We start from the raw sequence: 19,596 nt of genomic DNA, 5'->3' as shown, positions 1-19,596 counted from the left end.
GAGGCAATACTGTGTGAGTCTGAGTGATTGTTGTAATCCTCCTCCAGTAAATATAGTGAATCCGCTGCCCCTCCGTGGATGTACCCGATTATTGGGGAACCACGTAAATCCTTGTGTTTCTCTGTGTTGTGTGTTTGTGTTTGCTTGGTTTGACTCTGGTTTAGCACTACACCACCTACTAGTTTTTTTTTTTGCGGGACACTTCCACCTACTAGTATTCAACGACTGATACATAAGTAACTTTATTTTTGGCAGATTCAAAGAAATCTACAGCTACGAATAGAAGAGCAAGGGAAATATCTCCAGATGATGTTTGAGAATCAATGCAAAGGTGCCTCAACGTCCTCCCTTGAAAACCTCTCTCCTCAGAGAAGGCATGCAATCCCAAGTTCCCTTGACGAAAATGAGTTGGAAAGTTCACGGGTTGAAAATGAAGAAAGAGAAAATGATGGAGTTATTGACATGACAGCTTCAGTGCGGATTTCCAGGAAGTTTGGAGAGAAGCAAAAGGCTCCAGAAAACGAGGCTTATGAGGATCTTGGAAAAGATGTTGGGTCAAGTTACCGACCCGCAAAGCGAGGGAAAGCGGATTAAAAGAAATGATCATAGGACTGAGGTGAGAGTAACCGGTATGCATTCAATCTCTTGGTCTTTTCAGTAGGATATATAGATTTTCAATTGAATGCTATGAGGAGCTTTGGAACTTCAATGTCCAAGATTCTCTATCTCTCTCTCTCTCCCCAACCCGTGACGGCGATGGAGTCTCTAAGTTCTCAACTATGTGCATTATTCCTAATTTTTCCTCCCTCCTGTATTGAACCAGAGTAATACTAAGTGCCTTAAGGAAATAAATCCATTGCTTTGGAATGTTGTATGGCAACTTTTATTCTCAAATTGAAAACGCAATGTCTCAATCAGTTATCAGTACATATTCTCATCTGCGAATTCTGGACTACTGGAAACAGAAGCAGTTGGGGTCCCTGTGGGTATACTCATGAACTAAGCATTCTATTATTAAAAAAAAAAAAAAAAACTAACCAACTTTATCGCAGCACATTTCATGACCATTGCTATTGAAGAACCCTATATAATCTCTCTCCCATTCGGCATTCTACATGTGTATGTTCGTTTTTGCGTGCACACCATGCAAATAATCGTCACAAGAACTCCCCCAAAACGGGCTGATGACAATTCGGTTCACCGCTCTTCCTATTTATACCAACGCGGTTCAGGGTCGTGATAATGAACTTTACAAATACTGGACGTTTCTTCCCAAAACATATGCTAAAGATGTTTCATAACAACTTGAGGCCAATCTAAAAGGAAGATTGGTAGTGATCTAAAAGGAGGATTTACCTAGCATAAATTTGACAAGACCATGAATGTTTCCTAACGCCCTCATTTTCCAACTGACATCAAGTACAATTCCTTTTGAAGTTGTCACTGCTACTTCTGAGGGCTTGCTATCTTGCTCATTTATATAGTGTCCAATTGTTCAGACTTCAGACAAGCATGCCTGAGTTCGTGCAGAAAGTTCCTGTGCGACGAATCGCATAGTGGGTCGTGTCTCTGGCGCTGCTTGCGTGCATGCTAAGGCCACCGAAACTACAAACACCACTCCCTCAGCCATTTCCCCTGACGGAGGGGGGAGGCGTTGGTCTATCACGTCCTTCAATAATAAGTCCTCGTAATTAGATGACAATGATGATGATAGAGTAGTCAGGAGTTCTGCTGGATGTCTTCCCATCAGTACTTCCAGAGCAACCACCCCGAAGCTGTAAACATCGCATTTCTCTGTGGCTCGCATAGAAAGTGCCAGCTCTACACAACAATCAAGTGAAACCAACATATTAATCAAAATTTTCTGCTCAATTTAAGTATAGACATCACATTTCTCTATGACCAGCATAGCAAGTGCCAGTTGCAGCTCTGTGCAATTTGATGGAGCAAAGGAAACCTAAGCAAGAATATATATATTTTTTGCTCATAGATGGGTATGTTGCGTTTGGATCTTGAATTTGTAGACAGAATATTATAATTATGGAGGTAAAAAAGAAGATATGGCAAAAGTTAGTCATACACATCAAATCTACCCCCCATCTTCTTTTTTTTCCCACTGCGGAAATCTTAGATCTAGACAAAGCCTTAGAAATGAACAATTGCATGGCAGTTTTACGACTAGAGATGTGCATATTTAGCTGCATTCATTCAGTCCAAATCAGTGCAAAAACTAACAAGTTTGTGCTGCCTAGATACTAAATCGGAAGAGACAAAGGAAAAGATGCATAAACTCGACTTAAGCTTACCTGGAGCCATGTACCCATAAGAACCAGCAACCGAGGTCCAGTTAGACGAATCAGGGCTCAACAATCTCGCAGTTCCAAAATCTGATAGTCGTGGCTCGAGCTCTGACACGAGCAGAATGTTATCCATCGATACGTCGCGGTGGACTATAGGAGGAGAGCAATCATGGTGCAAGTAAGCAAGAGCATGAGCCACTCCTTGAACAATGCTCACCCTTGTACCCCACCCTAGATCTACTGCCCCATCATCACTGTACAATAGTTTTCCCAAGCTGCCTCTCTCTATGTATTCATAAACCAAGTACAAGTGCCCTTTCATGGAACAGAACCCGTAAAGCTTGATGATATTCCGGTGCCTAACTTCTGTTAGAGTTCGAATCTCATTCTCAAAACTCTGACGATTCACCAATGGAATGTCATTTGAGTCTGTCACATTGAGCCTTTTTACTGCCACTGGTTGACCCATTGGCAACACCGCTTTGTAAACGGTTCCGAACCCTCCTTTCCCAATGCAATACGTCTCGTTGAAGTCCTCCGTGGCTTTTGCAATATCTCCGAAAGTGAATTTCCCGTCTCTTTCCCAAATGAGTGAGTCGAAACTTTGGTCCATTTTGGTACTTTCGGTCTGTTCATCATGTTGCTTCGATCCCCTAAGAAAGATGAGGCATCCAACAATGACAGAAACCAAAACTAAGATGCCGATAACCGGGACAATGACGCCAATCAGAACCTTTTTGTCGAACCTCTTTGACTTCCTCCCACTTGTTGATGTTGCATTACAAGGGGATAATCCTTCTGCATTTCCACACAATCCTGAATTTCCAAGGTATGCTCCCTTTGCGTTTTGGAAATTGCTACCCAAGGGAATAGGGCCGGACAACTCATTGTAGGAGAAATCAATGGACTGTAAACTAATCATGCCGGTTAAGGCCGAAGGAATGGTCCCTGAGAGATTGTTGTTTGATAAATTGAGATTCTCCAGTGAGGTAAGAGCTCCCAAGCTAGCCGGAATAGTTCCTGATATTGAATTGCTACTTAGGTTCAAAAGTATCTGCAATGAAGACAATTTGCCTAGCTCTGCTGGGATACTTCCTGATAAAGAGTTATTTCCCAAGTTCAAGCTCAATAATCTCTCACAGCTTCCAAGCTCATTTGGAACAGTCCCATTCAACTTGTTTTTCGACAAATCAAGATGCTGAAGGTCTGTTAAGTGACCCAAACTCGGAGGAATCTCTCCCGTTAAACGGTTGTTGCTCAGATTGAGGTTCAACAGATGGCCTAAATTCCCCAACTCAGTGGGAATTTCACCAGTCAATTCGTTCGAGCTCAGGCTTAGGATGCCTAATCTGGTCAATTTTCCTAACTGAACCGGTATTTCACCAGAAATTCTATTCCCATCAAACTGCACGTTTGTGAGTTTGGTACATTCTCCCCATTGTGGGGAGAGCTCACCCGAAAATAGATTACCCATCAGAGTGATGAAGTAAAGATTCGGGTAGACTCCAAATGCCTCGGAAATGTTTCCAGAAAACTGGTTCCCTTCAAGACGGACTCTAGTTAGTCCAGAGCACTTCTTCAAGCACTCGGGCAACGGCCCACTGAAACCGTTTTTGTGTGCTGTCAATTCCTGGAGAGCAAGACGGTTGCATAACCCAGGTGGTAGCTCACCCGAAAAGTTGTTCTCAGAAATGCTAACATTGAGCAAAGAACGACAATTCTTCCCCAAGTCCTTGGGGATAGTCCCGGATAGTTTGTTAGCAAACAAGGAGAGTCTCTGAAGATTATTTAGTCTAGAGAGGTTGTTAGGAAATTGCCCAGTCAATTGGTTGGTGTTAAGATCAAGAATTTCTAATGAAATTAGATTTCCAATCTCTGGAGGAATTGGTCCACTGAGATTGTTGGAAATGAGCTGCAACACAGTGAGATTTTTGAGATTCCCAATACTATGAGGAATTGGACCCAAGAGTTGATTTCCTGAAAGGTCTAATTTGATCAAACCTCTCAAGTCTCCAATCTCCAGTGGGATAGAGCCAGAGAACTGGTTGTCGTAAAGGAAAAGGTAATTGAGCTGTGTCAATTGCCCGATTTTAGATGAAATGTTACCAGTGAAGGAATTGTTTTGAAGCTGCAAAGATATCAGTAGGGTCCAGTTGGTGAAGAAATAAGGCGAAATCTCACCGGAGAAAAAGTTATCGGATAAACCCAATTCAGATATCCTCTTCAGGTTTGACAAGGCCAAAGGTAAATCTCCGGTAAGCGAATTCAAGGCCAGAGCTAAGTAGGTGAGGTTAGAACAAGAACCAAGCTCAGAAGGGATTGAGGAATTCAAGCCATTCATGCTAAGATCAAGACGTTGAAGATTCCCAAGTTGGCCTATGGAAGAAGGAATTGGGCCTTCAAATGAGTTGTTATTAAGTTCAATGATTTGAAGACCGGAAAGTGAACCAATGACCTCAGTAATTTGACCACTGAATTGGTTATTTCCCAAGCGAAGAGATTTAAGCATAGAAAGATGGGAAAAGTTCAATGACAATGGTCCTGAAAATGAATTAGAATAAAGATTGAGAGATTCAAGATTTTTCAAATGGGTGAAAATTGGTTCAGGGATTTGGGCTGTGAATAGGTTCGACGACAAGTCAAGGTACTTCAAGTTCAAACATTTTGGAATGAACTCTGGGAATCCCGAAGTGAAGTCATTGAAATAAAAGCTAAGGTATGACAAAGATTCCATACCTGTAAATTTGGACCAATCTGGTGTTTCTAAATAGTTCGCTCCAAAGTCCAAGTGCCATACCTTTTGGAGATTGGTAACTTGATATGGGACTCTCCCATTTAGATCGTTGTTGAAGAGACTAATGTACTCTAGCTCCGACAACAAGCCGATCTCCAATGGAATCACTTCGACAAAAAAGTTGTTGCTCAAGTCCAGGAGTTGGAGACTAGAGAGGTTACCAATATTGGGTGGAATTGACCCAAAGAGACTGTTGTTGCTGAGGTTGAAAACAGCGAGATTTGGGAAGGAGGTGAAGTCAAAGTTTTCGAGGGTTCCGTTGACGTTTGAATTGGCGAGGTTTATACTGGAGACAGAACCGTTACTGGTGCAGAGGATTCCAGTCCAGTTGCAGAGGTTTTTGAGATTGTTTAGAGACCAAGAATTTAGAGAAGGTGGAGATGAAAGGGTGGTCTTCCATTTGACCAGAGATTGCGCTTGTGTTGTCCACGATGGTTTGGCTTCAAATGGATGTAGTAAGAGAAAGAGAGTGAAGGAAACAATAATGCATGGCTTTTGAATTGTAGCCATTGCTGGTTTTGGTTAAGTTCTCATGGGACAAAAAGAATGGGACTCTGTTTTATAGCAGAGCTGAGCAGAGCATAGGGAGATGATGATGATGATGGGTGTGTGAGTTGGTTAAGTGGAAACCCACTTTGTTGTGGAAACGTTTTTCGAATGGAGGGTTGGAAAAATTGACCGACTTCCCACTAGTAATTTTTTTTTTTGCAAAGAAACTTCCCAGTTCCCACTAGTATAAATCACGAGGAAGAAATATAACAGTAATAATTCAGCGAATAAAATATCAATTGCGCAAACGACATTCGAAACGACGTTTATTTCATTTTATGGATCGTATTGGGATACGTATCGTGTATCGTGTGTCGTATGATACGTTAACAAATGCAAATATGCTATAAAATAATAGTTACACTTAATTACAATCTAAAAAACTGTTGGACATATATGGAAAATTGGTTTTTATTAGGATGAAAAATTTCAAGTCTCCCAAGTAAGGTCCATCACGGTGAGTCTTTCTGGTGCCTGAGTCATGCAACACATGTTCGAAACATGTTCTTTCTTCCATTTGAGCTTTGAGTTTTGATTTTCTCTAAATTCTTTATATGGCAAGATATGTCATAGTATCGTAGGATTTCTATACAAAAAATATACGGGGTGGGATACTTATCGATTTTGGAAGGAGACGATACGAATTGTAAGATACGTATTCCGTATCGTAGGATTTTAACATCCATGCTCCATGCCCCCTAAATTGAAGGTGTGCCGATTTCACTATCAACGAAGTTTTACAAACAGATTTACAAAGAGATATAAGAATCTCACAAACACCCGAACATATATTCTACTCCCTCCGTCCATTTTTAAGTGTCATGCTTCGTAATTCTAACTTATTAAAAAGACATCATCATTATACATTTCACATCAACTTTTACCTCCACTGTATCTCTTTACCCTTTATTAAAACGTCATAATTAGATTTTTACTCACTAACTTTTCAAAATGGAATATACTTTTAGGGGCAAAATGAAATATACTTTTAGGGGCAAAATGAAAAATTCACCAACTTTTACTCACTAACTTTACAAAATGGACACTTATTAAGGGACAGCTTAAAATGGAATACTGCACTCTAAAAAAGGGACGGAGGGAGTAACAAATTACAACGGAATAGGAAAGACCTCACCAAAAAAAAAAGATGAACCAAACCCTTTGATGCAGCTGAAATAAGGTGCTCAGAAACAGAGGGCAAAACTGCCGCAAATATAGTCAACAACTTGCCGGAGGTTAGAGCAAAGAAATGGTTGCACTTAGAGCTTTTCCCTTTCCACGTTTTTCTTCATTTTCCAACATCTGATGATAGGTCTCCCAATAGCCTAGAAAGTCTTCTTTTGGCTTCCAAGGGAAGCTATAACAGAACATGTGCCAAGAGTGTGTAGTAGGGGCGGCTGTGGTAAGGTTTCAGGGGTTCAAGCGAACCCCATGGGCTTGGGAAATGCAGTAAAATTTTATAATTTTTTTTTTATAGTTTGATTTTTCTTTGATATTGTCTGCACTCATCATACAAAGTCGGAGTAAATGAAAATCACTTAAGTTTGTGAGTGAGTAGATCATTATAGCTCAAACAAAACAATATAAATTAGGCCCAATCCAAAAATAAATCTTTTGGGTCACAAATTATAGGACCTCCATAACATATGAAAAATTCTAAAATTAGCCCACTGGGCTGATAATATTAAGTATGTGAATATATATTAAAGGGTGTAAAAAGTGCACAAGAATACGTGTTTTCCTTGTTTTAATGTGTTTATCGTCAGCCCCAGTGGGTTGACAATAGCAAGACCGGAAAATAAGGAGAAAAACCAACAAGGAGCGTAGAAGTGGAATCACACGATAATGGTTTTCACTTTGCGAGGAGCAGCTTTAGGATTAGTGCGAGAGAGAGAGAGAGAGAGAGAGAGAGAGAGAGAGAGAGAGAGAGAGAGAGAGAGATTACCAAGCCCACTTCCTTCTGTCCACACAGGTGGGGCTGCTTGGGAGTTTCCATTTTGCATTATGTATTCCAAGCAATAAATCGAACGGAATGAAGATGTTTTCAAAAAGGCGAAAGAGCAATAAGAATTTCATCATATTTAAAATTACGGTGTAGAAAATGAAGAAAGAGAAAATGCTGGAGTTACATCACAGCTACAGTGAGAGTAACTGAAGCTGATACACATGCAATCTCTTGGTCTTTTTACCAGAATATATAGATTTGTTTTCCGTTGAATGCTATGAGGAGCTTTGGAACTTCAACGTCCAAGATTCTCTCTCTCCAACCGGTCAATATACGGCAACGGAGTCTCTATTTAAGAGCCCGTTTGATAAACCTCCAGGGAGTCTCTATTAGTACTGTGTTTGATAACCCAAAATGGGTTGGAATTATTAGTCCTAAGGACTAACAAGGTGGGTATTAGGGGGATTGAAAAGGGCCTCTCCCACTTGGTATTAACAATCCAATCTCATCCTTGCCAATGCACAAATACGAAAATAGCCTTCACCAATCCCATCTCCTTATCAATTCTATCTCATGTGAAGGGCAAAAATGAAAATGTATACTATCAATTCAATCCTATCCTATGTGAAACAAACATAATATTAATAATTCCATCATCTAATCTAATCTCATCTCAAACAAATATACTCATCACTAATTCCATCTTCTTACCAATCTCTTCTCATTACCAATCCCAATCCTAATTCCATCTCCTTACGAATTCCAACCATCTATCACTATTATCAAACCGGGCTCAACTATGTGCATTGTGGTTGGGTCCACCCCACTTGTTAGTCTCACGCCCCATGAGGCCTTCCAGAAGGCCAACAGCTACACCTCTGGTTCAACAGGTTGCAGGAGCATTGAAGGTGGATTGGCTTGTGTGCCGTATCCATCCGTTTGGAATGGAAGCTCCTCTCCTTGTGTCTATATAATGTGATATCGAATTGGTGGTTATGTGTGGCAAAAACAGAGCTATTCACAGTGGAATGACAGCTGCTCGGGAGTGATACGCTGTGCGAGGGTGAGAGAGAATCAGAGAGCGGGAGTTGAGTTCGAGCTCCTGTATGGGACGCTCCTCCTCGGTGAGAGTTTTTTGTAATCTGTATGTGATTAGTAAATGAAATTTTCTCTGGATTTCTCTTCTCTTTGATTCGGTGTTTGGTTTGGCCGGCGACTTCTATTTTCAAATTGAAAAGAAATTAATGTCTCAGCTATTCTCAACTACAAATTCAACAGACTACACGCACCATGAAGTATCATCTGCCTAAAACCCATTTCATGATCATTGCTAGTGAGGAACCCAATGTAGTCTCTCTCCCCTTCGGCCAAAGTCATTTTACGTACGCGCACCATGCAATAATAATCACAAGGAACTCGCCCGAAATGGGCTGATGACAATTGGGTTCACTCCTCTTCCCGTTTATGCCAACGCTGTTCGGGGTCGTGATAATGAGCTTTCCAAATATTGGAAGTTTCTTCACAAAATATATGCCAAAGATGTTTCACAGCAACTTGAGGCTAATCGAAAACGAAGATTGATAGTGATCTTATGACAGTGAACAGGATTTAGTTGTTAGATAAAAATATAAGAGGTGCAAGGTCGCACTTCATAACTTCTTTAACTATTATTAGACAAAACATTGGTTTTCAACCACATTGCATATTTTTGACAAGACCATCCCTAAGAATGTTTCCTAACACCCTCATTTTGCACCTAACTGTTAGGTGCAAAACTCGTCGTAGTTGATGAAAGAGGATAAACAAAGATGCTTCGAGTCACGTTACAATGTCGCTGTTCTTAAGACGATATTCGCCCCCACCAATTCGAGAGAATTCGGTGTGCACCGAGTTACAGAGAAGCCGCCTCCAAGATAAAATGAAGCTCAGTCTCAAACTGTTGTCTAACTGCGTCAGGCACTAACGAAGAGAGACCGGAATACCTTCGGATTTTGCGAGCTTGCCAAGATCAAATGTAGGAGATAATTCTAAAGAGAAATAACAATTAGAATGGTTTTGATTATGTCCCTCCAGAATTGGGAGAACCCTTTGCCTTTTTATAGGCATGGATAGTGACTGTTGGCCAAAAATTACACCTCTTTGATTAAATCCAATAGTCATGTCTATTTATAATAGCCATGCCTATACATTCCATCCCAATGGTCACACTTTTTGGGCCTGGTCATGTCTATTCATTTAACTTAAATAGACACTGTGCTTAATTCCAATGTTCACGTCTATTCATTTAACCTAAATAGACACACCTCTTGGATTAAAACCATTCACCAATAATTACAATTAATATCCATTAAATATTTTGGATAGGATCCAACACTAACATCATGTACATTTCCTTTTCAAGAAGTCACTGCTACTTCCGAGAGCTTGCTATCTTGCTCATTTTTATAGCGTCCAATGGTTCTTACAAGCATGCCTGAGTTCGTGCAGAAAGTTCCTGTGCAACGAATCGCATAGTGGGCCGTGTCTCTGGCGCTGCTTGTGTGCATGCTAAGGCCACCGAAACTACAAACACCACTCCCACAGCCATTTCGCCTGACGGAGGGGGGAGGCGTTGGTCTATCACGCCCTTCAATAATAAGTCCTCATAATCAGATGACAACGATGCTGATAGAGTAGTCAAGAGTTCTGTTGGATGTCTTCCCATCAGTACTTCTAGAGCAACCACCCCGAAGCTGTAAACATCGCATTTCTCTGTGACTCGCATAGAAAGTGCCAGCTCTTAACAACAACCAAGTGAAACCAACATATTAATCAAAATTTTCAGCTGAATCAAAGTATAGACATCGCATTTCTCTATGACCAGCATAGCAAGTGCCAGCTGCAGCTCTATGCAATTTGATAGAGCAAAGGAAACCTAAACGAGAATAAAAAAAATTCTTGCTCATGGAAAGGTATTTTGCGTTTGGATATTGAATTTGTAGACAGAATTATAATTGTGGAGGTAAAAAAGAAGATATGGCAAACGCAAGTCATACACATCAAATTTACCCCCATCTTTTCTTCTTTTTTTTTCCGGATATCTTAGATCTAAACAAAACCTTAGAAATGAACAATTGCATGGCAGTTTTATGACTAGAGATGGGCATATTTATCTGCATTCATTCAGTCCAAATCAGTGCAAGAAACTAACGAGTTCGTGCTGCCTAGATAAAAAAATTAGAGATTAAGGAAAAGATGCGTAAACTCGACTTAAGCTTACCTGGAGCCATGTACCCATAAGAACCAGCAACCGAGGTCCAGTTAGATGAATCAGGGTTCAACAATCTGGCGGTTCCAAAATCTGATAGTCGTGGCTGTAGCTCTGACTCGAGAAGAATGTCATTCATCGATACGTCACGGTGGACTATAGGAGGAGAGCAATCATGGTGCAAGTAAGCAAGAGCATGAGCCACTCCTTGAATAATCCTCACCCTTGTACCCCACCCTAGTTCTACTGCTCCATCATCACTGTACAATACTTTTCCCAAGCTGCCCCTCTCTATGTACTCGTAAACCAAGTACAAGTGCCCTTTCATGGAACAAAACCCATAGAGCTTGATGATATTCCGGTGCCTAACTTCTGTTAGAGTTCGAATCTCATTCTCAAAACTCCGACGATTCACCAATGGAATGTCATTTGAGTCCGTCGCATTGAGCCTTTTTACTGCCACTGGTTGACCCATTGGCAACACCGCTTTGTAAACGGTTCCGAACCCTCCTTTCCCAATGCAGTACGTCTCGTTGAAGTCCTCCGTGGCTTTTGCAATATCTCCAAAAGTGAATTTCCCTTCTCTTTCCCAAATGAGTGACTCGAAACTTTCTTCCATTTTGGTACTTTCGGACTGTTCATCGTGTTGCTTCGACGGCCTAAGAAAGATGAGGAATCCAACAATGAGGGCAACCAAAACTAAGATGGTGATAACCGGGACAATGACGCCAATCAGAACCTTTTTGTCGAACCTCTTTGACTTCCCACTTGTGGAATTTGAATTACAGGGGGATAATCCTTCTGCATTCCCACACAATCCTGAATTTCCAAGGTATGCTCCCTTTGCATTTTGGAAATTGTTACCCACGGGAATAGGACCGGACAACTCATTGTAGGAGAAATCAATGGACTGTAAACTAACCATGCCGGTAAAGGCTGAAGGAATGGTTCCTGAGAGATTATTGTTTGATAAATTGAGATTCTCCAGTAAGGTAAGAGCTCCCAAGCTAGCTGGAATAGTTCCAGCTATTGAATTGCTACTTAGGTTCAAAAGTATCTGCAAATAAAACAATTTGCCTAGCTCTGATGGGATACTTCCAGATAAAGAGTTATTTCCCAAGTTCAAGCTCAATAATCTCTCACAGCTTCCAAGCTCATTTGGAACAGTCCCATTGAACCTGTTTTTCGATAAATCAAGAACCTGAAGGTCTGTTAATTGACCCAAACTTGGAGGAATCTCTCCCGTTAAACGGTTGTTGCTCAGATTGAGGTTCAACAGATGGCCTAAATTCCCCAACTCAGTGGGAATTTCACCAGTCAATTCGTTCGAGCTCCGGCTTAGGATGCCTAATCTGGTCAATTTTCCCAACTGAACCGGTATTTCACCAGAAATTCTATTCCCATCAAACTGCACGTTTGTGAGTTTGGTACATTCTCCCCATTGTGGGGAGAGCTCACCCGAAAATAGATTACCCATCAGAGTGATGATGTAAAGATTCGGGTAGACTCCAAATGCCTCAGAAATGTTTCCAGAAAACTGGTTCCCTTCAAGACGGATTCTAGTTAGTCCAGAGCATTTCTTCAAGCATTCGGGCAACGACCCATTGAAACCATTTTTGTAAGCGGTCAATTCCTGGAGAGCAAGACCGTTGCATAACCCGGGTGGTAGCTCACCCAAAAAGTTGTTCTCAGAAAAGCTAACATTGACCAAAGAAGGACTATTCTTTCCCAAGTCATTGGGCATGGTACTGGATAGTTTGTTAGCAAACAAGGAGAGTCTCTGAAGTTTATTAAGTCTTGAGAGGTTATTAGGCAATTCCCCAGTCAATTGGTTGGTGTTAAGATCAAGAATTTCTAATGAAATTAGATTTCTAATCTCTGGAGGAATTGGTCCACTGAGATTGTTCGAATAGAGCTGCAACACAGTGAGATCTTTGAGATTCCTAATACTATGAGGAATTGGACCAAAGAGTTTATTTCTTGAAAGGTCTAATTTGATCAAACCTTTCAAGCCTCCGATCTCCAGTGGGATAGAGCCAGAGAACTGGTTCTTGTAAAGGAAAAGGTAATTGAGCTGTGTCAATTGCCCGATTTCAGATGAAATGTTACCAGTGAAGGAATTGTTTTGAAGCTGCAAAGATATCAGTTGGGTCCAGCTGGTGAAGAAATAAGGCGAAATTTCACCGGAGAAAAGGTTAGCGGATAAACCCAATTCAGATATCCTCTTCAGGTTTGACAAGGCCAAAGGCAATTCTCCGGTAAGTGAATTCAAGGCCAGAGCTAAGTATGTGAGGTTAGAACAAGAACCAAGCTCAGGAGGGATTGTGGATTTCAAGCCATTCATGCTAAGATCAAGATGTTGAAGATTCCCAAGTTGGCCTATGGAAGAAGGAATTTGGCCTTCAAATGAGTTAAAATTAAGTTCAATGATTTGAAGACCAGAAATTGAACCAATGATCTCAGGAATTTGACCAGTGAATTGGTTATTTCCCAAGCGAAGAGCTTTAAGCATAGAAAGCTTGGAAAAGTTCAATGACAATGGCCCTGAAAATGAATTAGTACTAAGATTGAGAGATTCAAGATTTCCCAAATGGGTGAAAACTGATTCAGGGATTTGGCCAGTGAATAGGTTTGACGACAAGTCAAGGTACTTCAAGTTCAAACATTTTGGAATGAACTCAGGGAATCCCATTGTGAATTTATTGATTGAAAAGCTAAGGTATGACAAAGATTCCATACCTGTAAATTTGGACCAATCTGGTGTTTCTAACTGGTTCGATCTGAAGTCTAAGTACCGTATGTTTTGTAGGTTGGTAACTTGATATGGAACTGATCCATTTAGTATGTTGTCGAAGAGACTAATGTACTGGAGCTCCGACAACATTCCAATCTCCGGTGGAATCGATTCGACAAAAAAGTTGTCGCTCAAGTCCAGGAGTTGGAGACTTGAGAGGTTACCAATATTGGGTGGAATGGACCCAAAGAGACTGTTTTTGCTGAGGTTAAAAACAGTGAGATTTGGGAAGGAAGTGAAGTCAAAGGTTTTGAGGGTTCCGTATATGCTTGTATTGGCGAGGTTTATGCTGGAGACAGAACCGGTGGTGGTGCAGATGATTCCAGTCCAGTTGCAGAGGTTTTTGAGATTGTTCAGAGACCAAGAATTTAGAGAAGATGGACATGAAAGGCTGTTCTTCCATTTAAGCAGAGATTCTGCTTGTGTTGTTGATGATAGTTTGGCTCCAAATGGATGCAGTAAGAGAAAGAGAGTGAAGGAAACAAGAATGCAAGGTTTTTGAATTGTAGTCATAGCTGGTTTTGGTGAAGTTTTCATGGGAAAAAGAGAATGGGACTTTGTTTTATAGCAGAGAAGAGGGAGATGATGATGATGGTATGAGTTGATTAAGCGCAAACCCACTTTGTTGTGGAAACGTTTATCATACGGGAGTGTTGGAAAAATAGGCTGACTTCCCACTAGTTCAAATCATGGAAGAAATATAGTGATAATAACAATGAAGCGAATAAATATCAATTGCGCAAATGAAACGAGACACATATCAATCTTTACTATGTTCCCTCTAAATTAAAGGTACGCCGATTTCACAATGAAACAAGACACATATCAATCTTTACTTGGTTCCCTCTAAATTAAAGGTACGTCGATTTCACTATCAACGAAGTTTTACAAACGGATTTACAAAGAGATTACAACCAAAGAGGAAAGACCTCACCAAAAACAGAGAGCAAAACTGACCCAAATATCGTCAACAACTGCAAAGAAAGCACTTGGAGAACATGTGCCAAGAGTGTGTAGCAGGGGCAGCTGCGGTTAGGTTTCAGGGGTTCAATCGAACCCCATGAGTTCAGAAAATGCACTAAATTTTTTTACTTTTTCTTTACTACTGTATAGTTTTATTTTTCTTTGATATTGTCTGCACTCATCATACAAAGTCGGAGTAAATGAAAAATAACAAAACAAAATAAATTAGGTCCGATCCAAAGATAAATCTTTTAGGCCACGAATTATTGGACCTCCATAAATATAAATGAGGGAATCCAACAAGGAGTGTAGAGGTGGAATCACACGATAATGGTTTGCATTTTGCGAGGAGCAGCTTTAGGATTAGTGCTCCGATTTCCACAACCTACGTTTAATGAGTTGATGTTTAGTGGTTTAAGTGAAGGAAACCAAAAAGGAGTGTAGAAGTGGAGAGAGAGAAAATGCCACTTCCTTCTGTCCAAAGACTCCAAACAAGTGCAGCTGCTTGGGAGTTCCCATTTTGCATTATCGATAGGTGCGTAAATATGCATTTTCATGCTCCCTAACTTGGGTTTGTTATGTCTGTTTGATATATTATTTGGAGTTTGATATTCATTTTCCTCCCTTCAAGATCCACAGAGCCATTGGCTAACATTTGGAGCTAAATCTAGAAAAAAATGATAATGTTTAATATTTTTAGCCGTTAAATTCAATTGGTAGAAAGTCGGTCTGGATGTTCAGAGGAAGCCGAAAGCCGTGGGATTTAACGGTTGCAGAGTACACATTTGTTATCAAGGCTATAATAAGTTGCTCATGATCAAGCCAAATCAATCCGGTGGAAATTTGATTCCAATGGATCAATTACAGGTTTGGAAGGGAAGTCATTGGACTGTGGAAGGACAGTAATCCGACTGCAAATCCCTAAGAATGTTACCTAACACCCTCATTTTCCACCTAACATGATGTACATTTCCTTTTCAAGTTGTCCCTCCTACTTCTGAGGGCTTGCTATCTTGCTCATTTTTATAGTGTCCAATGGTTCAGACAAGCATGCCTGATGCCTGAGTTCGTGCTAAAAGTTCCTGTGTGACGAATCGCATAGTGGGCCGTGTCTCTGGCGCTGCTTGTGTGCATGCTAAGGCCACCGAAACTACAAACACCACTCCCTCTGCCATTTCGCCTGACGGAGGGGGGAGACGTTGGTCTAGCATGTCCTTCAATAATAGGTCCTCGTAATTAGATGACAATGATGATGATATAGTAGTCAAGAGTTCTGCTGGATGTCTTCCCATCAGTACTTCTAGGGCAACCACTCCGAAGCTGTAAACATCACATTTCTCTGTGGCTCGCATAGAAAGTGCCAGCTCTGCACAACAACCAAGCGAAACCAACATTTTATCAAAATTTTCTGCTCAATAAAAGTATAGACATCATATTTCTCTATGACTAGCATAGCAAGTGCAAGCTGCAGCTTTGTGCAATTTGTTAGAGAAAAGGAAACCTAAACAAGAATAAAAATATTCTTGCTCATAGAAGGGGATGTTGCATTTGGATCTTGAATTTGTAGATAGAATTATAATTACACACACACACACACACAGAGTTTTATGACTAGAGATGTGAATATTTAGGTGCATTCATTCAGTCCAAATTAGTACAAAAAACTAACAAGTTTGGGATGCCTAGAAATTAAATTGAAGAGACTGAGGAAAAGATGCGTAAACTCGACTTAAGCTTACCTGGAGCCATGTACCCATAAGAACCAGCAACCGAGGTCCAGTTAGACGAATCAGGGCTCAACAATCGCGCAGTTCCAAAATCTGATAGTCGTGGCTCGAGCTGTGACTCGAGCAGAATGTTATTCATAGATACGTCGCGGTGGACTATAGGAGGAGAGCAATCATGGTGCAAGTAAGCAAGAGCGTGAGCCACACCTTGAACAATCCTCACCCTTGTACCTCGCCCTAGTTCTACTGCCCCATCATCACTGTACAATAGTTTTCCCAAGCTGCCCCTCTCTATGTACTCATAAACCAAGTACAAGTGCTCTTTCATGGAACAAAACCCATAGAGCTTGATGATATTCCGGTGCCTAACTTCTGTTAGAGTTCGAATCTCATTCTCGAAACTCCGACGATTCACCAATGGAATGTCATTTGAGTCTGTCACATGGAGCCTTTTTACTGCCACTGGTTGACCCGTTGGCAACACCGCTTTGTAAACGGTTCCGAACCCTCCTTCCCCAATGCAGTATGTCTCGTTGAAGTCCTCCGTGGCTTTTGCAATATCTCCAAAAGTGAATTTTCCTTCTCTTTCCCAAATGAGTGACTCAAAACTTTCGTCCATTTTGGTGCTTTCGACGCGTTGCTTCGATGGCCTACGAAGGATGAGGCATCCAACAATGACAGCAACCAAAACTAAGACGCCGATAACAGGGACAATGACGCCAATCAGAACCTTTTTGTCGAACCTCTTTGACGTCCCACTTGTGGAATATGCATTACAAGGGGATAATCCTTCTGCATTTCCACACAATCCTGAATTTCCAAGGTAAGCTCCCGATGCGTTTTGGAAAATGTTACCTGAGGGAATTGGACCGGACAACTCATTGTAGGAGAAATCAATTGACCGTAAACTAACCATGCCGGTTAAGGCCGAAGGAATAGTACCTGAGAGATTGTTGTGTGATAAATTGAGATTCTCCAATGAGATAAGATATCCCAGGCTAGGGGGAATTGTTCCTGACAATGAATTGCTACTGAGGTCCAAAAGATACTGCAGTGCAATCAAGTTGCCTAGCTCTGATGGGATACTTCCAGATAAATAGTTACTTCCCAAGTTCAAGCTCAATAAGCTCTCACAGCTTCCAAGCTCATTTGTAACAGTCCCATTCAACTTGTTTTTCGATAAATCAAGAAGCTGAAGGTCTGTTAAGTTACCGAAACTCGGAGGAATCTCTCCCGTTAAATGGTTGTTGCTCAGATTGAGGTTCAACAGATGGCCTAAATTCCCCAACTCAGTGGGAATTTCACCAGTCAATTCGTTCGAGCTCCGGCTTAGGATGCCTAACTGGTCAAGTTGCCTAACTGAACCGGTATTTCACCAGAAATTCTATTCCCATCAAACTGCATGTTTGTGAGATTGGTACATTCTCCCCACTGTGGAGAGAGCTCACCTGAAAATAGATTACCCATCAGAGTGATGAAGTAAAGATTCGGGTAGACTCCAAACGCCTCAGAAATGTTTCCAGAAAACTGATTCCATTCAAGACGGACTCTAGTTAGTTCTGAGCAGTTCTTCAAGCATTCGGGCAATGACCCATTGAAACCATTTACGTTTATTGTCAATTCCTGGAGAGCAAGACCGTTACATAGCCCGGGTGGTAGCTCACCCGAAAAGTTGTTCTCAGAAAAGCTAACATTGGCCAAAGGACTATTCTTCCCCAAGTCACTGGGGATGGTACCTGATAGTTTGTTAACATACAAGAAGAGTCTCTGAAGATTATTGAGGCTGGAGAGGTTGTTAGGCAATTCCCCAGTCAGTTCGTTGGTGTTAAGATCAAGAACTTGCAATGATATTAGATTTCCAATCTCTGGAGGAATCGGTCCACTGAGATTGTTGGAAAAGAGCTGCAACAGTGTGAGATTTTTGAGATTCCCAATACTATGAGGAATTGGACCAGAGAGTTGATTCGTTGAAAGGTCTAATTCGGTCAAACCTGTCAAGTCTCCAACCTCCAGTGGGATAGAGCCATAGAATTGGTTGTCATAAAGGAAAAGGTAATTGAGCTGTGTCAATTGCCCAATTTCAGATGAAATGTTACCAGTGAAGGAATTGTTTTGAAGTTGCAAAGATATCAGTTGGGTCCAGTTGGTGAAGAAACAAGGTGAAATCTCACCGGAGAAAAAGTTAGCGGATAAACCCAATTCAGATATCCTCTTCAGGTTTGACAAGGCCAAAGGTAAATCTCCGGTAAGTGAATTCAAGGCCAGAGCTAAGTAGGTTAGGTTAGAACAAGAACCAAGCTCAGAAGGGATTGAGGAATTCAAGGCATTCATGCTAAGATCAAGATGTTGAAGATTCCCAAGTTGGCCTATGGAAGAAGGAATTGGGCCTTCAAATGAGTTGTTATAAAGTTCAATGATTTGAAGACCAGAAAGTGAACCAATGAACTCAGGAATTTGACCACTGAATTGGTTATTTCCCAAGCGAAGAGCTTTGAGCATAGAAAGCTTGGAAAAGTTCAATGACAATGGCCCTGAAAATGAATTACTAGTAAGATTGAGATATTCAAGATTTCCCAACCGGGTGAACACTGAATCTGGGATTTGGCCAGCGAATAGGTTGAACGACAAGTCAAGGTACTTCAAACTCAAAACATTTGGGTATAAACTCAGGGAATCCCAAAGTGAATTCATTCAGATAAAAGCTAAGGTGTGACAGAGACTCCATACCCGAAAAATTGGACCAATCTGGAGTTTCTAAATAGTTCTTTCCAAAGTCTAAGTGCCATACCTTTTGGAGATTGGTAACTTGATATGGGACTGACCCATTTAGATCGTTGTTGAAGAGACTAATGTACTCTAGCTCCGACAACAATCCAATCTCCAACGGAATCACTTCGACAAAATTGTTGTTGCTCAAGTCCAAGAATTGGAGACTTGAGAGGTTACCAATATTTGGTGGAATTGACCCAATGAGATTGTTGTTGTTGAGGTCGAAAATGGTGAGGTTTGGGAAGGGAGCGAAGTCAAAGCTTTCGATGGTTCCAGTGAGGTTTGCATTGGTTAGATTTATGCTGGAGACAGATCTGGTGGTGGCACAGAGGATTCCGGTCCAGTTGCAGAGGTTTTTGAGATTGCTTAGAGACCAAGAATTTAAAGAAGAAGGAGATGCAAGGGTGTTCTTCCAGTTGACTAGAGCTTCTGCTTGTGTTGTTGGTGATGATTTGACTTCAAATGGATGTAGTGAGAGAAAGAGAGCGAAGAAAAGAAGAATGCAGGG

At 41.1% G+C, this 19,596-nt stretch overlaps 1 protein-coding gene and 2 pseudogenes across 1 annotated transcript; all 3 read right to left on the bottom strand.

Annotated features, from left to right (window-relative positions):
• Positions 1-1,182: 1,182 nt before the first annotated feature.
• On the bottom strand, positions 1,183-5,623 carry LOC131313553 (MDIS1-interacting receptor like kinase 2-like). Its single transcript, XM_058341924.1, has 2 exons — positions 2,307-5,623; positions 1,183-1,821 (listed from the first exon to the last, which is right to left on the bottom strand). The coding sequence occupies exons 1-2, from the start codon at positions 5,602-5,604 to the stop codon at positions 1,496-1,498; spliced, it is 3,624 nt and encodes a 1,207-aa protein (XP_058197907.1). The 5' UTR covers positions 5,605-5,623; the 3' UTR covers positions 1,183-1,495.
• Positions 5,624-9,894: 4,271 nt separating this feature from the next.
• Positions 9,895-14,142, bottom strand: LOC131313797 (MDIS1-interacting receptor like kinase 2-like; annotated as a pseudogene).
• Positions 14,143-15,583: 1,441 nt separating this feature from the next.
• Positions 15,584-19,596, bottom strand: LOC131313676 (MDIS1-interacting receptor like kinase 2-like; annotated as a pseudogene).

The sequence above is a fragment of the Rhododendron vialii genome, chromosome 13a (genome assembly GCF_030253575.1).
Source record: "Rhododendron vialii isolate Sample 1 chromosome 13a, ASM3025357v1".
Classification (NCBI taxonomy): domain Eukaryota; kingdom Viridiplantae; phylum Streptophyta; class Magnoliopsida; order Ericales; family Ericaceae; genus Rhododendron; species Rhododendron vialii.
This window is presented reverse-complemented; position numbering and strand designations above follow the sequence as displayed.